This window comes from Tursiops truncatus, chromosome 11 (genome assembly GCF_011762595.2).
Source record: "Tursiops truncatus isolate mTurTru1 chromosome 11, mTurTru1.mat.Y, whole genome shotgun sequence".
NCBI classification, from domain to species: domain Eukaryota; kingdom Metazoa; phylum Chordata; class Mammalia; order Artiodactyla; family Delphinidae; genus Tursiops; species Tursiops truncatus.
Genome location: NC_047044.1, coordinates 35,804,362 through 35,817,756, shown reverse-complemented (window position 1 = coordinate 35,817,756; position 13,395 = coordinate 35,804,362). Strand labels below are relative to the sequence as shown.

The 13,395-nt window shown below is 38.7% G+C and overlaps 1 protein-coding gene across 3 annotated transcripts in view; it reads left to right on the top strand.

Moving 5' to 3' along the window:
* The window catches only part of TMTC2 (transmembrane O-mannosyltransferase targeting cadherins 2), a 658,994-nt gene that overhangs the window by 339,156 nt on the left and 306,443 nt on the right, over positions 1-13,395 (top strand). For all 3 annotated transcript variants that reach the window (XR_012324274.1, XM_073788371.1, XM_073788372.1), the window contains one exon: positions 5,073-5,136. Coding sequence is in view for 2 of the 3 variants with exons in the window: in XM_073788371.1 (XP_073644472.1) it covers positions 5,073-5,136 (64 nt within the window). In the remaining variant the exon portion in view is untranslated. The remainder of the gene's footprint in view (positions 1-5,072; positions 5,137-13,395) is intronic.

Sequence of the window (13,395 nt, the reverse complement as noted above, 5' to 3'; positions counted from 1 at the left end):
TTTAATTTTATAATTCTCACAGAATACATAAAAATGTAGGTAATTGCAAATGATTCTTTTAATCAGAATCTCCTCAAACATTTTACGGGGTGTATTAAGTTGTTTCATAACGTAATTGATTCCCAAATTTCTTTTATATATCTTTTCTTGTAAGAATATTGGGCCCTAAACCTGTGTTCCAAAAGATACTTTTATGTCATAAAATAATACCAAAGAGAAGAATTAGCTGTATGAAATATATTTCTATATTTTTTAACAGATGTGTTTCATAGTCCCATGTGCAAAAATGGAATTCTGTAGTAATCAAATGATGACATTTGTTTGTGACTTTTGTTACTATTTGTTTTCACTCTGAACCTACTTTTTCACTGATGGCAGAAAAACTGAATCTAAAGACTTTAAAAATATAATCGGGGGGCTTCCCTGGTGGCGCAGTGGTTGGGAGTCCGCCTGCCGGTGCGGGGGATGTGGGTTCGTGCCCCGGTCCGGGAAGATCCCACATGCCACGGAGCGGCTGGGCCCGTGAGCCATGGCCGCTGAGCCTGCGCGTCCGGAGCCTGTGCTCCGCGGCGGGAGGGGCCGCAGCAGTGAGAGGCCCACATACCGCAAAAAATAATAATAATAATAAAGATAAAATATAATCGGTGCAACCCAGTGATTTTTTCAGAAGTTAAGGTTTACTTCATAATCTAGTTTACAAATACCATCTGGCTTTTCTACCTCCTTACCTTTTGTGGCCCTGAGAGGCCACAGATAATATGCAGAGGGAGAGGGCCTTACATATGTGATGGACAGGAGTTAATAAGAAAGGAGCCACTGTATCAGTCTCCAGTTGATGTCTATTGTTGGCATGGTGATTTAATCTTTATTCTTTAGATAAGGGACATAATGTTGACTCAGGGTGACATGTTAGATGAGGGTAGTCACCCATCTGGACCCAGTGTAGTTTCCTGGTAAGAGTAATTTTTCTTACCATCTCATTCCTGGCTTTTGTAAAGTATATTGTGGCCAGAACACAAGGTTGTCTACATACGGCCTGGGAGATCTCTTGGCAGAGCCAACTACTTTGCCCTTTACTCACCTTCTGAGTCTTCTACTTGGACACGCGGGAAACTTACGGTCCCCTTCTCTGTCTAATTGTGACCACCGCCCCCTCAAAATAGGAGATTTGGGGGGTAATAAAGTTAAGTATCCAAATACTCTTCTTGCTTTTTCTCATTCCCTATTTCTTTGCCTTTCCCCTGAATTCCTACTCTTCCCCTCCTTTATGGGAGACGGTGAAGTACATGTGGCAAAATACTATAGTGCATTTCACTGTTCTTTTTTTTTTTTTTTTTTTTTTTGGGGTACGCGGGGCCTCTCACTGTTGTGGCCTCTCCCGTTGCGGAGCACAGGCTCTGGACGCGCAGGCTCAGCGGCCATGGCTCACGGGCCCAGCCTCTCCGCGGCATGTGGGATCTTCCCGGACCGGGGCACAAACCCACGTCCCCTGCATCGGCAGGCGGACTCTCAACCACTGCACCACCAGGGAAGCCCCTCACTGTTCGTTCTTAAAACTATCCTCTGCTCAGCTGGGTCTGGTGAAGTTCACTTCTATCAGTTTGGGAGTTAGAATTGGAAGGATGTAAAACCTGTCATTGCAAATATTCTCCCCTTTTCTTTCTTTTTTTTTTTTTCATATTTTCCCCTTTTCAAATCTCATTCCTTACTTTAAATCATCGCTTTTAAGCATAATAATCAAGAAGCATGTTTTATTGCTTTCTTAATATTTGATGTAAGAATTGTTGTGGTCATCTGCCACAGAGCAATGTACCACATGTCATTCTGATACATCCGGCGCTCACAAAGATAGCAGCATGATCCTGTGATTCAGATATTTTATTTTAGAGCCCTTGATTCTGAGCTCAACCACTTACCAGCTGCGTTGCCTTGGGGGACTGTCAGCTTCTCTAAGCCTCATTTTAACCATCTTTGAAATGTGGTTAATAATAGCAATAATAGCAATAGATTCATAATATTGTTGAAACTGGAAAATAGAGTAATCAATCCATGGAATTTTGTAAGTGATACACAGAGAATTTACTATCTCAGAAAAGAAATAGTGAACAAAGAAAAGAAATACGGGCATTCAGGAAAAGTATATTTTATCAGCTTCTTTAAATAGTTTGATCCCAATAGTCTTTGGAACCTGAGTCCTGTAATCAATCTCTAACAATCCAGTGGTTGAGGTTCTAGGGTGTTTACTAGAATCCCCTAAGCAACTGGCAGGATATTGCTAATTTCCTCAGTTTTCAAATGCTGACTAATGGCTCAATCATTTTTGCATTAAGATTTATTAAGTACTCCCAGGATGCTTCTTGCAGAGGGGGGAGTATGCAATACAGCTTACGCCATAAAGTAGACATTGGACAGCTCCTCATGAGTTTTCTCTGTAGAGAGTAAAACAAGGATATACAGGAAGATTCAGTGGGTAGAACTGACATACTCTTTTCCCTACAGTTTTCCATGTGTTGCCATAAGTGCCTAGTAGTCAGTAAAATCCGTTTAATATTAGAAAAAAAGTCCTAGAGTCAAAATTAATTTTCACAGTTATATGACAAATATAATAAATTCTATTTGTATTTTCTTATTTCATTAGAATATCATCAATTCTACTTTTAGCTTAAGAAACTAAGTCTTCTAAACTAGATACTTCCTTTGGGAATTAAAAAGACTGAAGACAGTGAAGGCTTGAAAAACTAATAACCTTTTTAGGGGGAAAAAGCCTTTTTTCAATTGCATTGATTATTATTTTAAAGGCATTTTACCTAGTGAATTCCTGAGTTTCTTTTTTGATCCTTATCTACCTCCTGAATCTGAATGTCCATAAAGATGAATATTAATAGTCACCATACTTTCTATGTTAAACATTTATTGGTTGATCTTGCTTCAAAGTAACTTACTTCTTTGTAGAATTAAGTTACTCTAATTTCCTACTCCATGCCTTTTATTTTCCTCTGGAGAAAACCTTTCCAGGGCACGACCTAATGAATTCTGGTTCAAATTTCCAAATGAATCTGAACCAAAGTGATTCTATAGTTTGGTTTAGGGAACCTTCATTAAATACCCTAGCGAGAGAATTTTTACTGTTTCATACCAGACTGAAGTACTTTTCTTGACATATTGAAATTGAATTTCAACATTTATGAGAATATAAATTGCAACAGCACTTTGTAACATGTTGTAAGTCCAGTAGAGTCTTAAGTCAAGGACTTTTACTTTCTCTATAACCCCATTAAAAATAGCAGTGTTTCTAATTATTTTTCCTTTAAAAATTAGAAAAATATGTCCTGCTCTCCAGAGAAATGTTATCTTCACTTATTCCTGTAGTTTATATGGTTGCATGCCATATGTATTTATAGTTTTTATGTCACTTGACCAAAGTGCAAATTCAATTTTATAGGTATGGCTAGTTTGCCTTCTCTTTTAAAGAGAGAAGTAGTTTTCTAATTGAGAAAGTTAATTTTTGTTTCTCCTCTTTATTCCTGACCTCTTTGCAATCATCTTGTCTCAAAAGGTTCTTCACATCACAGTTTCAAGAGAAGTCTCCATTTTAACTGCAGGACCGCACGGCTTTAACTACTATTGTTCACACTATAGTTGTCTGAAGTTGAATTTGTTCTTTTTCTATAGCATTTCGTTTCTACACAGATATGGTCACCAGACTACAGTGTAACCTGCAAGAGCTTCTAGCTTTTATTATCTACCATCTTGGAAGGTTTTCAGAAAGCAGCATGGCATGATCAAAAAGCATAATGTTTTGGGGCTTCCCTGGTGGCGCAGTGGTTGAGAGTCCGCCTGCCGATGCAGGGGACGCGGGTTCGTGCCCCGGTGCGGGAAGATCCCACATGCCGCGGAGCGGCTGGGCCCGTGCCATGGCCGCTGAGCCTGCGCGTCCGGAGCCTGTGCTCCGCAACGGGAGAAGCCACAACAGTGAGAGGCCCGCGTACCGCAAAAAAAATTTTAAAAAAAAGTAAAAAGCATAATGTTTTGATGGCTAATTGGCTGGGCTTCTTCGGGACTCGAGAGATTTGATTTCTTCTGTTAACCAATTGGCTGAACCAAGGAGTTTACTGTGAATTGCAAGAATAGACAGTGCACAAACTCATCTATAAAGTTTAGTCTGCATCTTATTTGTATAAGTCACTTGTGCCACTCATGGTATTTGATAGTAATTAAGAAAAACTGACTGTAGCTATTTGAAGGCTGTGGGAACTACAGAGTTCACTGTAGACTGGAAGACATAGCTTGAACTGGCAGGAAATAAAGTAGCCCCAGAGTCTTCCTGCAAAGAAGCAGGACATCCAATAGCAGTTCTTTACAGGAAGACTCTGACCAGGATATGGCCCTGTTGCCTCCACCACTGTGACTGTGAGCAAATTCTAGCCATCCTCTCATCTTTCTGTCATTTGCTCAGGAATCAAAGTCCTAAGCAAGAACATCCCGTTAGCTGAGGCTACATCATATGCCCACCCTGGTGACGAGAGAGCAAAGAGAGGGAGAGGCTGGCCTTTTTTTTTTTTTTTTCTGGATAAACAACACACAATGGAAAGTTCCCCTCCTGGACTGTAAAGAAAGTAGCTTTCTAGATAGATTTTTTTTTCTAAAACCTGAAAATGTTTACTATTTTCATAAAATAAAAGCAACTAAATAGTGATCTTGACAGTTTATTTTTAAGAGTTAAGACTTTTCTAGGACATCATACTGAAGCAGGAGAACCCCAACCCTGTGACATACTATCTACATTAGCTTGGAAAAGGAAACTAACATTGCGAATTCCTAATGTGTACATTTAAAATAATGCCTACTGAGTAGGATTAGGTTGAGATATTTCCAGTGCCTTAAAGATCATGACAAGTACATTGTGTGCCTTCAATTTTCACTGATCTTTTTCTGCTTAGTCACCTTATTATTTGATTGGCATGATTGTAATCTTTAAAAAGTTAATATTATTTTGCTACATAATGATTCTGTTCACCTCTCTGAAATTTTAAAATAAACGATTTTGGTTTCGTTTTTGTTTTCTTTAACAGGCAGGCTAGCCTCAATGAAGCCGCCGAGAAGTACTATGATCTGGCCGCCAAGCTGAGGCCTAATGTAAGTACCTTCCTAATGAGAAGTATTATTCAAAGGGATGGACTCACAGCATGTGAGAGTTTTAGACATAGAAGCCTTGTGATACTGGTGTTTTTCTCTCTGATCTCTTATTTTGTGTTAAATGGCTGATTCAACCATAAAATATGCCCGTCTCAAGCTTCTTTCTTTTTCCAGAGGTACAAATGCCTATTTACTACCGTGTGTGAAGCACCATACATTTTTATCATTTGAACACAGGTTTTAGCATTATTAGATATTTTGCATTTGGATGACTTTTAAAATGAGTTCTTTGAAAGTACTTTTGCTGTGGTGTTACATGCCTTTGGACTTCCTAACAACTCAATGGTTCTTATGTGTTGTCAAACCTCAAGCTGTGTGCCTCTTCCCTATTCCACAGTACTCATTTCTAGTAACTGTGCTTTTCAACTTTATCAAGTATTTTTTATTAGACTTTTTCCCTGGGTAGTCACACTTCCATAAATCAGATCGTTGCTATTGAAATAGAGAACCATTTACGAGAGAATAAGAACTGGTTTTGTATCGGTCTTCTCAGCACTTTTTTATTCACAGTACATCATTGAATTCCAGGGCATTGCTTTTATTCTCATCCACACTGCTCTGCGTCACTCTGCAGCACTAAAACCTCTACCCTGCTCTCTGGATCTACGCCGTCTATTGAGAAATGTAATTTTCAAACAGTAATGAAAGTGCATGTGTGATGGGACTACAAATAATGGAATCAGTCCCATTTCTTTACAGTAACTCATCTATTGGACAAAGGTCTATAGAGTACCTGCTTTGTGATAGGATACAGAGATTTCATACCCTAAAAGACCACACAATGTAGCAGACAAGACTGAACATAATCAACTAATTGAAATACAGTGTGGAACAAGGGGAGGATTAATGCTTCCTGAAAGCAACCCACCCAGGAAGTAGCTTTTTTGATCAAGAGACTCAACCACATGTAACCTTAGCCCTTGAATCTAAATGTCCCAGTTTCATTAATTATGAGGTACTTTAAGAATCGGAAAGCTGTTTGCAACAGAAGAAAATAATTTAATAGTTGTAAAAAGAATAATAAGCATAAAATTTATTAAACACTTGTTTAAACAAGTGAATTCTCTCATTTATTTCTCACAACAACCCACAGATACTTCTGTGATCCTCATTCTGCTGAAGTTCAGAGAAATGAATAACTCACCCAGTATCACAACTAATAAGTGGAATCACATTGTAACCCAGGCTGTTGTGTGTATAAGAGAAAGCTTTATGGAAAAAAATGCAGTTGTATCTTAGAAAATGCAAGCCAGAAGTCTAGAAAAACAAAATAATAATGGTCCTGTCATTTATTCATTAAATATTTACTGAGCATCTGTTAAGTGCCAGACACTATTCCAGGCACTGGATACACGCCAGTGAACAAAATTGACAAAAGAGTCTCTGCCCCTTGGGAGCATATAGTCTAGTGGTGAGGAGACAGAACAGAAGCAGATCAATAAAATATATAGTATGTCTGACAGCAGTAAGTGCTTTGGAGAAAAATGGAGCAGGAAAAGGAAATTAGAAGGTGCAGGGGGAGGTATGCAGGAGGCACAGCTTTGTAAATGCCTGAGTTGGGCATCTTGTGTAGCATTTCTAAGAAAAGGGTTGGACTTGAGACCTTAAACTTATAAGTTCACTGAAGACAGAAATCAGGATTTTTTGTCTGACTGACTGCCTTCCTTCCTTCCTTCCTTATCCTCCTTTCCTTTCCGTTCCTTTCCTTCCTTCCCTTCTTTGATTAATAGAATTGATTGATAGAATCAATAATAGAATGATTAATAGAATGATATAATGCTCTTACTATATATACTAAATGATGGTAAGTTCAACCTTTGTTCATTGAGTAGCAGTCCCTTGAGTGTCACTTTTATTTTTGTTAAGTGGTTGATCAGGTGGCCGTCTTCAGCACATTGTAATGGATTAGGGAGAAAAGGGCTCTCTGACCTGACCTCAAAAATGAAAAAGAAAATGAGGCACCACAAGACTTAAACCTGACTTACAAGAGTATTTATTTTAAAGACTGGCCAAATCATAAAATCAATATTTAATCTCCAACTCGAAACCACTTTTTCTGAAACCCCAAAAAGTTTCTTCATAAACACGCCGCAGATTGCTTTTGAAAAATGCATTTATTCAAATGATATTTCTCTTATCTGGTAACAATAAATTAAGTATTTTATAGACTTGGATAAGATATGAAGTCTATATTTAACAATAAGAAAATGATGTTACAGTTGATGATCAACAGATGTGATCTTTCCCTAATCTGTTTTATGAATTGTGTTTGGTTTTCTGTACATAATTTGGTAAGTAAGACGCCACCAAGACAAGACTGATAAAATGTAAACCTTGACAATAACACAGGTTTGTATTCTGAAATGAAGAGACCTATTTAAACAATAGCCCCATGTCATGAATTATTAGCAGTTAGCATGTGATCTAAATTAAAACATCCATCTGACATTTATCTTGCTCAGAGCTGTTTATTCCCTTTGTCATAAAAACATTCTTTGTTATTTCTGTACTTACTAAATAAATTTCAGTTACCTGTTTATATGAGAACATGGTAAACAGACCTCAACTCTTATTGCCTGTTTAAGTAGTTTCACTATCTTTTCTATTTTTCTTGTCTACATGGTAACCTAATCTTATTCTTGTTTTTCATAAAGCATTTTCTTCTGTTGTTTAGTTTCAACTACAGCAGTCTGTAGCTGTACGTCGGGGTCCTCTGTGGATTTTTCAGCAGTGCTCATGTCAGATCATGACTATGTGAAGTAAAATTTTTTATTGCAACCCTGTGTACTACCCACTTACTATATTAAGAAGATTGCTGATTATCTGTGAGATGAATTCCTCTCTTAGTAAAATACCTATTCCATTTCTTCAGTATGTCCCATGATGAATTGCTTTATATTTTTTTCTTCTACGAAAGTCTTATTTTTCCATACAACTTACTTGAAAATTATTAATTGACTTTTAGGGTTATTCATATTCAAAGAATTCCAGTGACCAAATGCTAAAATAAAGAAATCTAAATTAGCAGAGGCATATAACTTTATTTATTTTTTTAACGTCTTTATTGGAGTATAATTGCTCCACAAGGGTGTGTTAGTTTCTGCTGTATAACAAAGTGAATCAGCTATATGCATACATATATTCCCATATCTCCTCCCTCTTGCATCTCCCTCCCACCCTCCCTATCCCACCCCTCTAGGGGGTCACAAAGCACCGAGGAGCTAATCTCCCTGTGCTATGTGGCTGCTTCCCACTAGCTATCTATTTTACATTTGGTAGTGTATACATGTCAGTGCTAATCTCTTACTTTGTCCCAGCTTACCCTTCCCCGTCCCCATGCCCTCAAGTCCATTCTCTACATCTGCGTCTTTATTCCTGTCCTGCCCCTAGGTTCATCAGAACCATTTTTTTTTCAGATTCCATAAATATGTGTTAGCATATGGTATTTGTTTTCCTCTTTCTGACTTACTTCATTCTGTAAGACAGACTCTAGATCCATCCACCTCACTACAAATAACTCAATTTCATTTCTTTTTATGGCTGAGTAATATTCCATTGTATATATGTGCCACATCTTCTTTATCCATTCATCTGTCAGTGGACACCTAGGTTGCTTCCATGTCCTGGCTATTGTAAATAGAGCTGCAGTGAACATTGGGGTACATGACTCTTTTTGAATTATGGTTTTCTCAGGGTATATGCCCAGTGGTGGGATTGCTGGGTCGTATGGTAGTTCTATTTTTAGATTTTTAAGGAACCTCCATACTGTTCTCCGTAGTGGCTGTATCAATTTACATTCCCACCGACAGTGCAAGAGGGTTCCCTTTTCTCCACACCCTCTCCAGCATTTATTGTTTGTAGATTTTTTGATGATGGTAATTCTGACTGGTGTGAGGTGATACCTCATTGTAGTTTTGATTTACATTTCTCTGATGATTAGTGATGTTGAGCATCCTTTCATTTGTTTGTTGGCAGTCTGTGTATCTTCTTTGGAGAAATGTCTATTTAGATCTTCTGTCCATTTTTGGATTGGGTTGTTTGTTTTTTTGATATTAAGCTGCATGAGATGCTTGTATATTTTGGAGATTAATCCGTTGTCAGTTAGCAGGCACATATAACTTGAAATGTTAGACTCTGATATTGTTTCTTCATCAGGGATATTGAATACATCGTCATTTACTGAAGTGCACATTTAGAGAAATATATTTATTTAAGTGCACATTCAGAGAAACATTTTCGTAGTGGGAAAACTCTTTACCAAAATTGCCGTTTTAATTTTTTCCGCTTTCAGTTTTCCATTTTTATAAATAAAATTGATCTTTCTGTGGAGGTTACTTTAAAAAGACAACACTTTTCTCTGTCTTCTCTCCCGTTTACGCACATCAAAAACTGCCGACTCTTGAGGACTAGAAGGAACATTAAAATGAAATGGTTTTGTTCCTCCTGTGGGAAGTGAGCCAAATTCTGCATTAATTTATAGGTTTTTAAATTTTCCGTAAAATGCGAAGAATGGGGAATTTGCATAGTACAAAGTCACCCGGTTCTACTTGGCTTTTAGTAAATGCCAAAGTTAGAAGAGGGTAATTCCTAATAATGAGGAACTATATTTCTTTATATTTTGTATTTTTCTGCATGTAATTGTTTTTGGTCTGAATTCATTCAACATTTTTATTGTTACTATTAAGTTCTAACATAGTGTAAAATTCTACGCCAAGTGCAGTAGGATCCAATTTGTGAAAAATTAACCCTGACCTTGATGCGGGGAGAAAGTGGGGGAGAGAACCAAGGATCCAGATGCTCATACTTCAAGGCAGTAAAAGATGCTGTATATTAAGTGCTCTGTGAGTGATAGAAGCTAGGTGCTGGAAAAGTGCACAGGAGAAAAAAACTACTTTCAGGACCTTCCTGGTGGCACAGTGGTTGAGAGTCCGCCTGCAGATGCAGGGGACACGGGTTCGTGCCCCGGTCCGGGAAGATCCCACATGGCGCGGAGCGGCTGGGCCCGTGAGCCATGGCCGCTGAGGCTGCGCATCCGGAGTCTGTGCTCCGCAACGGGAGAGGCCACAACAGTGAGAGGCCCCGCGTACTGCAAAAAAAAACAAAAAAAAAAACTTTCAGCGGGACTGATCCTAGAAGACATTGAGTCCCAGTTGACAAACTTAGAGAATCTTGAAATGACTGGATGTTTATAGGTGAAGTTTTTAGCGAAAGAAGAGAAAAGAGAGAATTCTGGCAGGTAGAGGCATATGCATGAACAAAGACATGAGCTCAGAAAGCATGAACTATACCCAAGGAACAGTAAGCAGATATGGTTAATATTGCCCATGGTGGGGGGCAGAGAGGAAGAGTGGGGGAAGATAGAACTGAAAAATAATATAAAACCAGATGAAGGGCATTGAATACCATACTGTGAATGAGGAGTTTGTATTCCAGGATTGTGTTCAGCAGGATGATGTAATGAAAGTGGTGATTTATCTGATGTGATGAAGAATGTGTGTTTCATTTGGGAAAGTAGAAATGACACATGCAGCTTTGAGAAAACCAAATAAAAAGTCATTGAAATAGTATAGGCAGGACTTCCCTGGTGGTGCAGTGGTTAAGAATCCGCCTGCCAATGCAGGGGACATAGGTTCGAGCCTTTGTCCGGGAAGATCCCACATGCCGTGGAGCAACTAAGCCCATGCACCACAGCTACTGAGCCTGCGCTCTAGAGCCCACGAGCCACAACTACTGAAGTCCACGCACCTAGAGCCTGTGCTCCGTAACAAGAGAAGCCACCACAGTGAGAAGTCCGCTCACTGCAACTAGAGAAAGCCCACACGCAGCAACAAAGACCCAATGCAGCCAAATATAAACAAATAAAATTTATTTAAAAAAAAAACAACTTGCCTTCTCTCTTTAAAAAGAAAAAAAAAATAGTATAGGCACAAGGCATAATATAGATCCAAAAATACAGAAACACAGTAGAATGGAAAAGAACATGCAGGGAGAGTAAGCATATTATTTGATAGGATATGAGTAGGAAAATTAATTGGCCCAATGAGTGTTCCAAAATTTTAAATTAGGTAACTTGGAAAAAAAGAAATCCCCTAAACAGAAATAGGACAGAAAAATGTGTTTATTTCTAGAAGAAAGTGTTAAGTTTGAACCGAGCAGATTCTAAGTGAGAAGGAAGATATTCTAATTTTCTACAGGACATTCCTATCAAGTGGCAGTTGGGGGAAAGGCCACCGTTAGGCATAGAGGTGCAGGAGTCATTTGCAGAAACTGCATAGTACCAAAGGAGGATAAGATCACCGAGGGAGGGAAAGTACAAAAGGAGAGAAGAGAGCCCATTTCACAGCCCTGAGCATCCCTACATTGGGAATATAGGGTAAGGAAGGCATAAGACAACAATAGGATGTAGAAATCAACATTGGTGAGCAATTTCCACTGCTGCTAAACAGTAAAGAAAAACAAGGACTGAGAAAGTCCTTTGACTTCAAAGGATAAGATGAAGGGCTACCTTCGTGAGTTCAGTTTCATGTGAGTGATATGGGCGGAAGTTGTTAAGGTGTTAAGGACATGAGAATTGGGAGCAGAGCGTGTAAAGTGAATCTTCAAATAAGTGTGGAAGTAAGTGAAAGAGGGCAATACCAAAGAAATATTAAGTATGTGTTTATTAAATATTAAAAATAGGTGTTAGGGCTTCCCTGGTGGCGCAGTGGTTGGGAGTCTGCCTGCCGATGCAGGGGACGCGGGTTCGTGCCCCGGTCTCGGGGGGATCCCGCGTGCCGCGGAGCGGCTGGGCTCGTGGGCCATGGCCGCTGGGCCTGCGCGTCTGGAGCCTGTGTTCCGCGGCGGGAGAGGCCACAACAGTGAGAGGCCCGTGTAACGCAAAAAAAAAAAAAAAAAAAAAAAAGGTGTTAAAGGGTATGGGTATGTGTGTGTGTTTAAATACAAGATTTTAAATGTGTCCAAGTAGAGGGGAAAGCAGAGGAAATATAGAAGATCTTAAAGGATTATTTCCTCCCCAGGGACTGAAAAAGAAAAAGTAGACTATGAAGATATAAGGAGGAAAAACAAAATTAGAAATAGAGCATGCGTAGGTAGTAATTTACTAATGTCATCTTTATTTGGCTGTCCGTTGGTCCTGTGGCAAAAAGGACAGAATTTGAAGCCAAAGGCCTGTGGATAGAGCTGAACATGCCAGGCCAGGCAGTAGATAATATTTGCCATAGGTCTGTACCATCTATATATGATCAGTAAGTGCCAGGAGAAATTCTGGCCTTAAGCCCTTTGTCATCTTGTGATAATTCTCAGTAAAGTTCTGAAACCACTGGTCGATTGCTTCTAGTTTTGATTCAATTCTCTGACTTTTACACTGATTGTTGTATTCACCCTTTATATTTCTAGTATGTATAATATTTTATAAATGTTTTCCAGTGCACATTCATTACATATGAATTCAAGGGGAATGTGTTCCTGGGATTGGACTGTCCAATAGAAAATTACATCCATGCATTATACCTTTCCTAGGCACTTAGAACATAAATTATTTCAGAGTATTATTATAAAATCAAAGCTGATGTTATGCATTTGGGGCTCTTTGGCAATGATTATATGTCAGAGCAAATGAGAAATATGAGATTCAAAGAAATGAGCTTACTGTAAGAGCGTGCAGCTGTGTTATGAGCTAGTACATAGATTCTACAATATATTCCTTTCAACTTGGACTACCTTTTTATGGTAAATATGGTTGTGAGATAGGGTAGGGAGAGATGGCTGTGCAGTAGAAATAACCACTAAGACTAGAATCTGGGGGAAAAGGGTAAGAATTAACTTCTGATGGAAGAATTACCTTCTGATAGAAGAGAGAGAAAATATTCTGAGTTATAGTTATTTTCTGATGGGGAAGATATTCCTCAACCCTAATTAGAACAAGAGACCATGAAATTCAGTTAAACAGGACAGATTCAGATTTGACCATATAGGGGATTTTGATGGGGGAAATTGCTGAGATTGCCATCTCACTGGGAAAAAAAAAAATAGGGTAAATAATAATTTGTCTGGGAAGCAGTTAAACCACATTTCTGCTTGTAAACGGAGGAAAAAACATATGGCCTTTTCCAAAACTTTCCACAGGCTTCTGTGATGTGGGAAAATTACATACCATGTGTCTCTTGACTTTCAGGCATTAATAATATATGGATCCCAGAA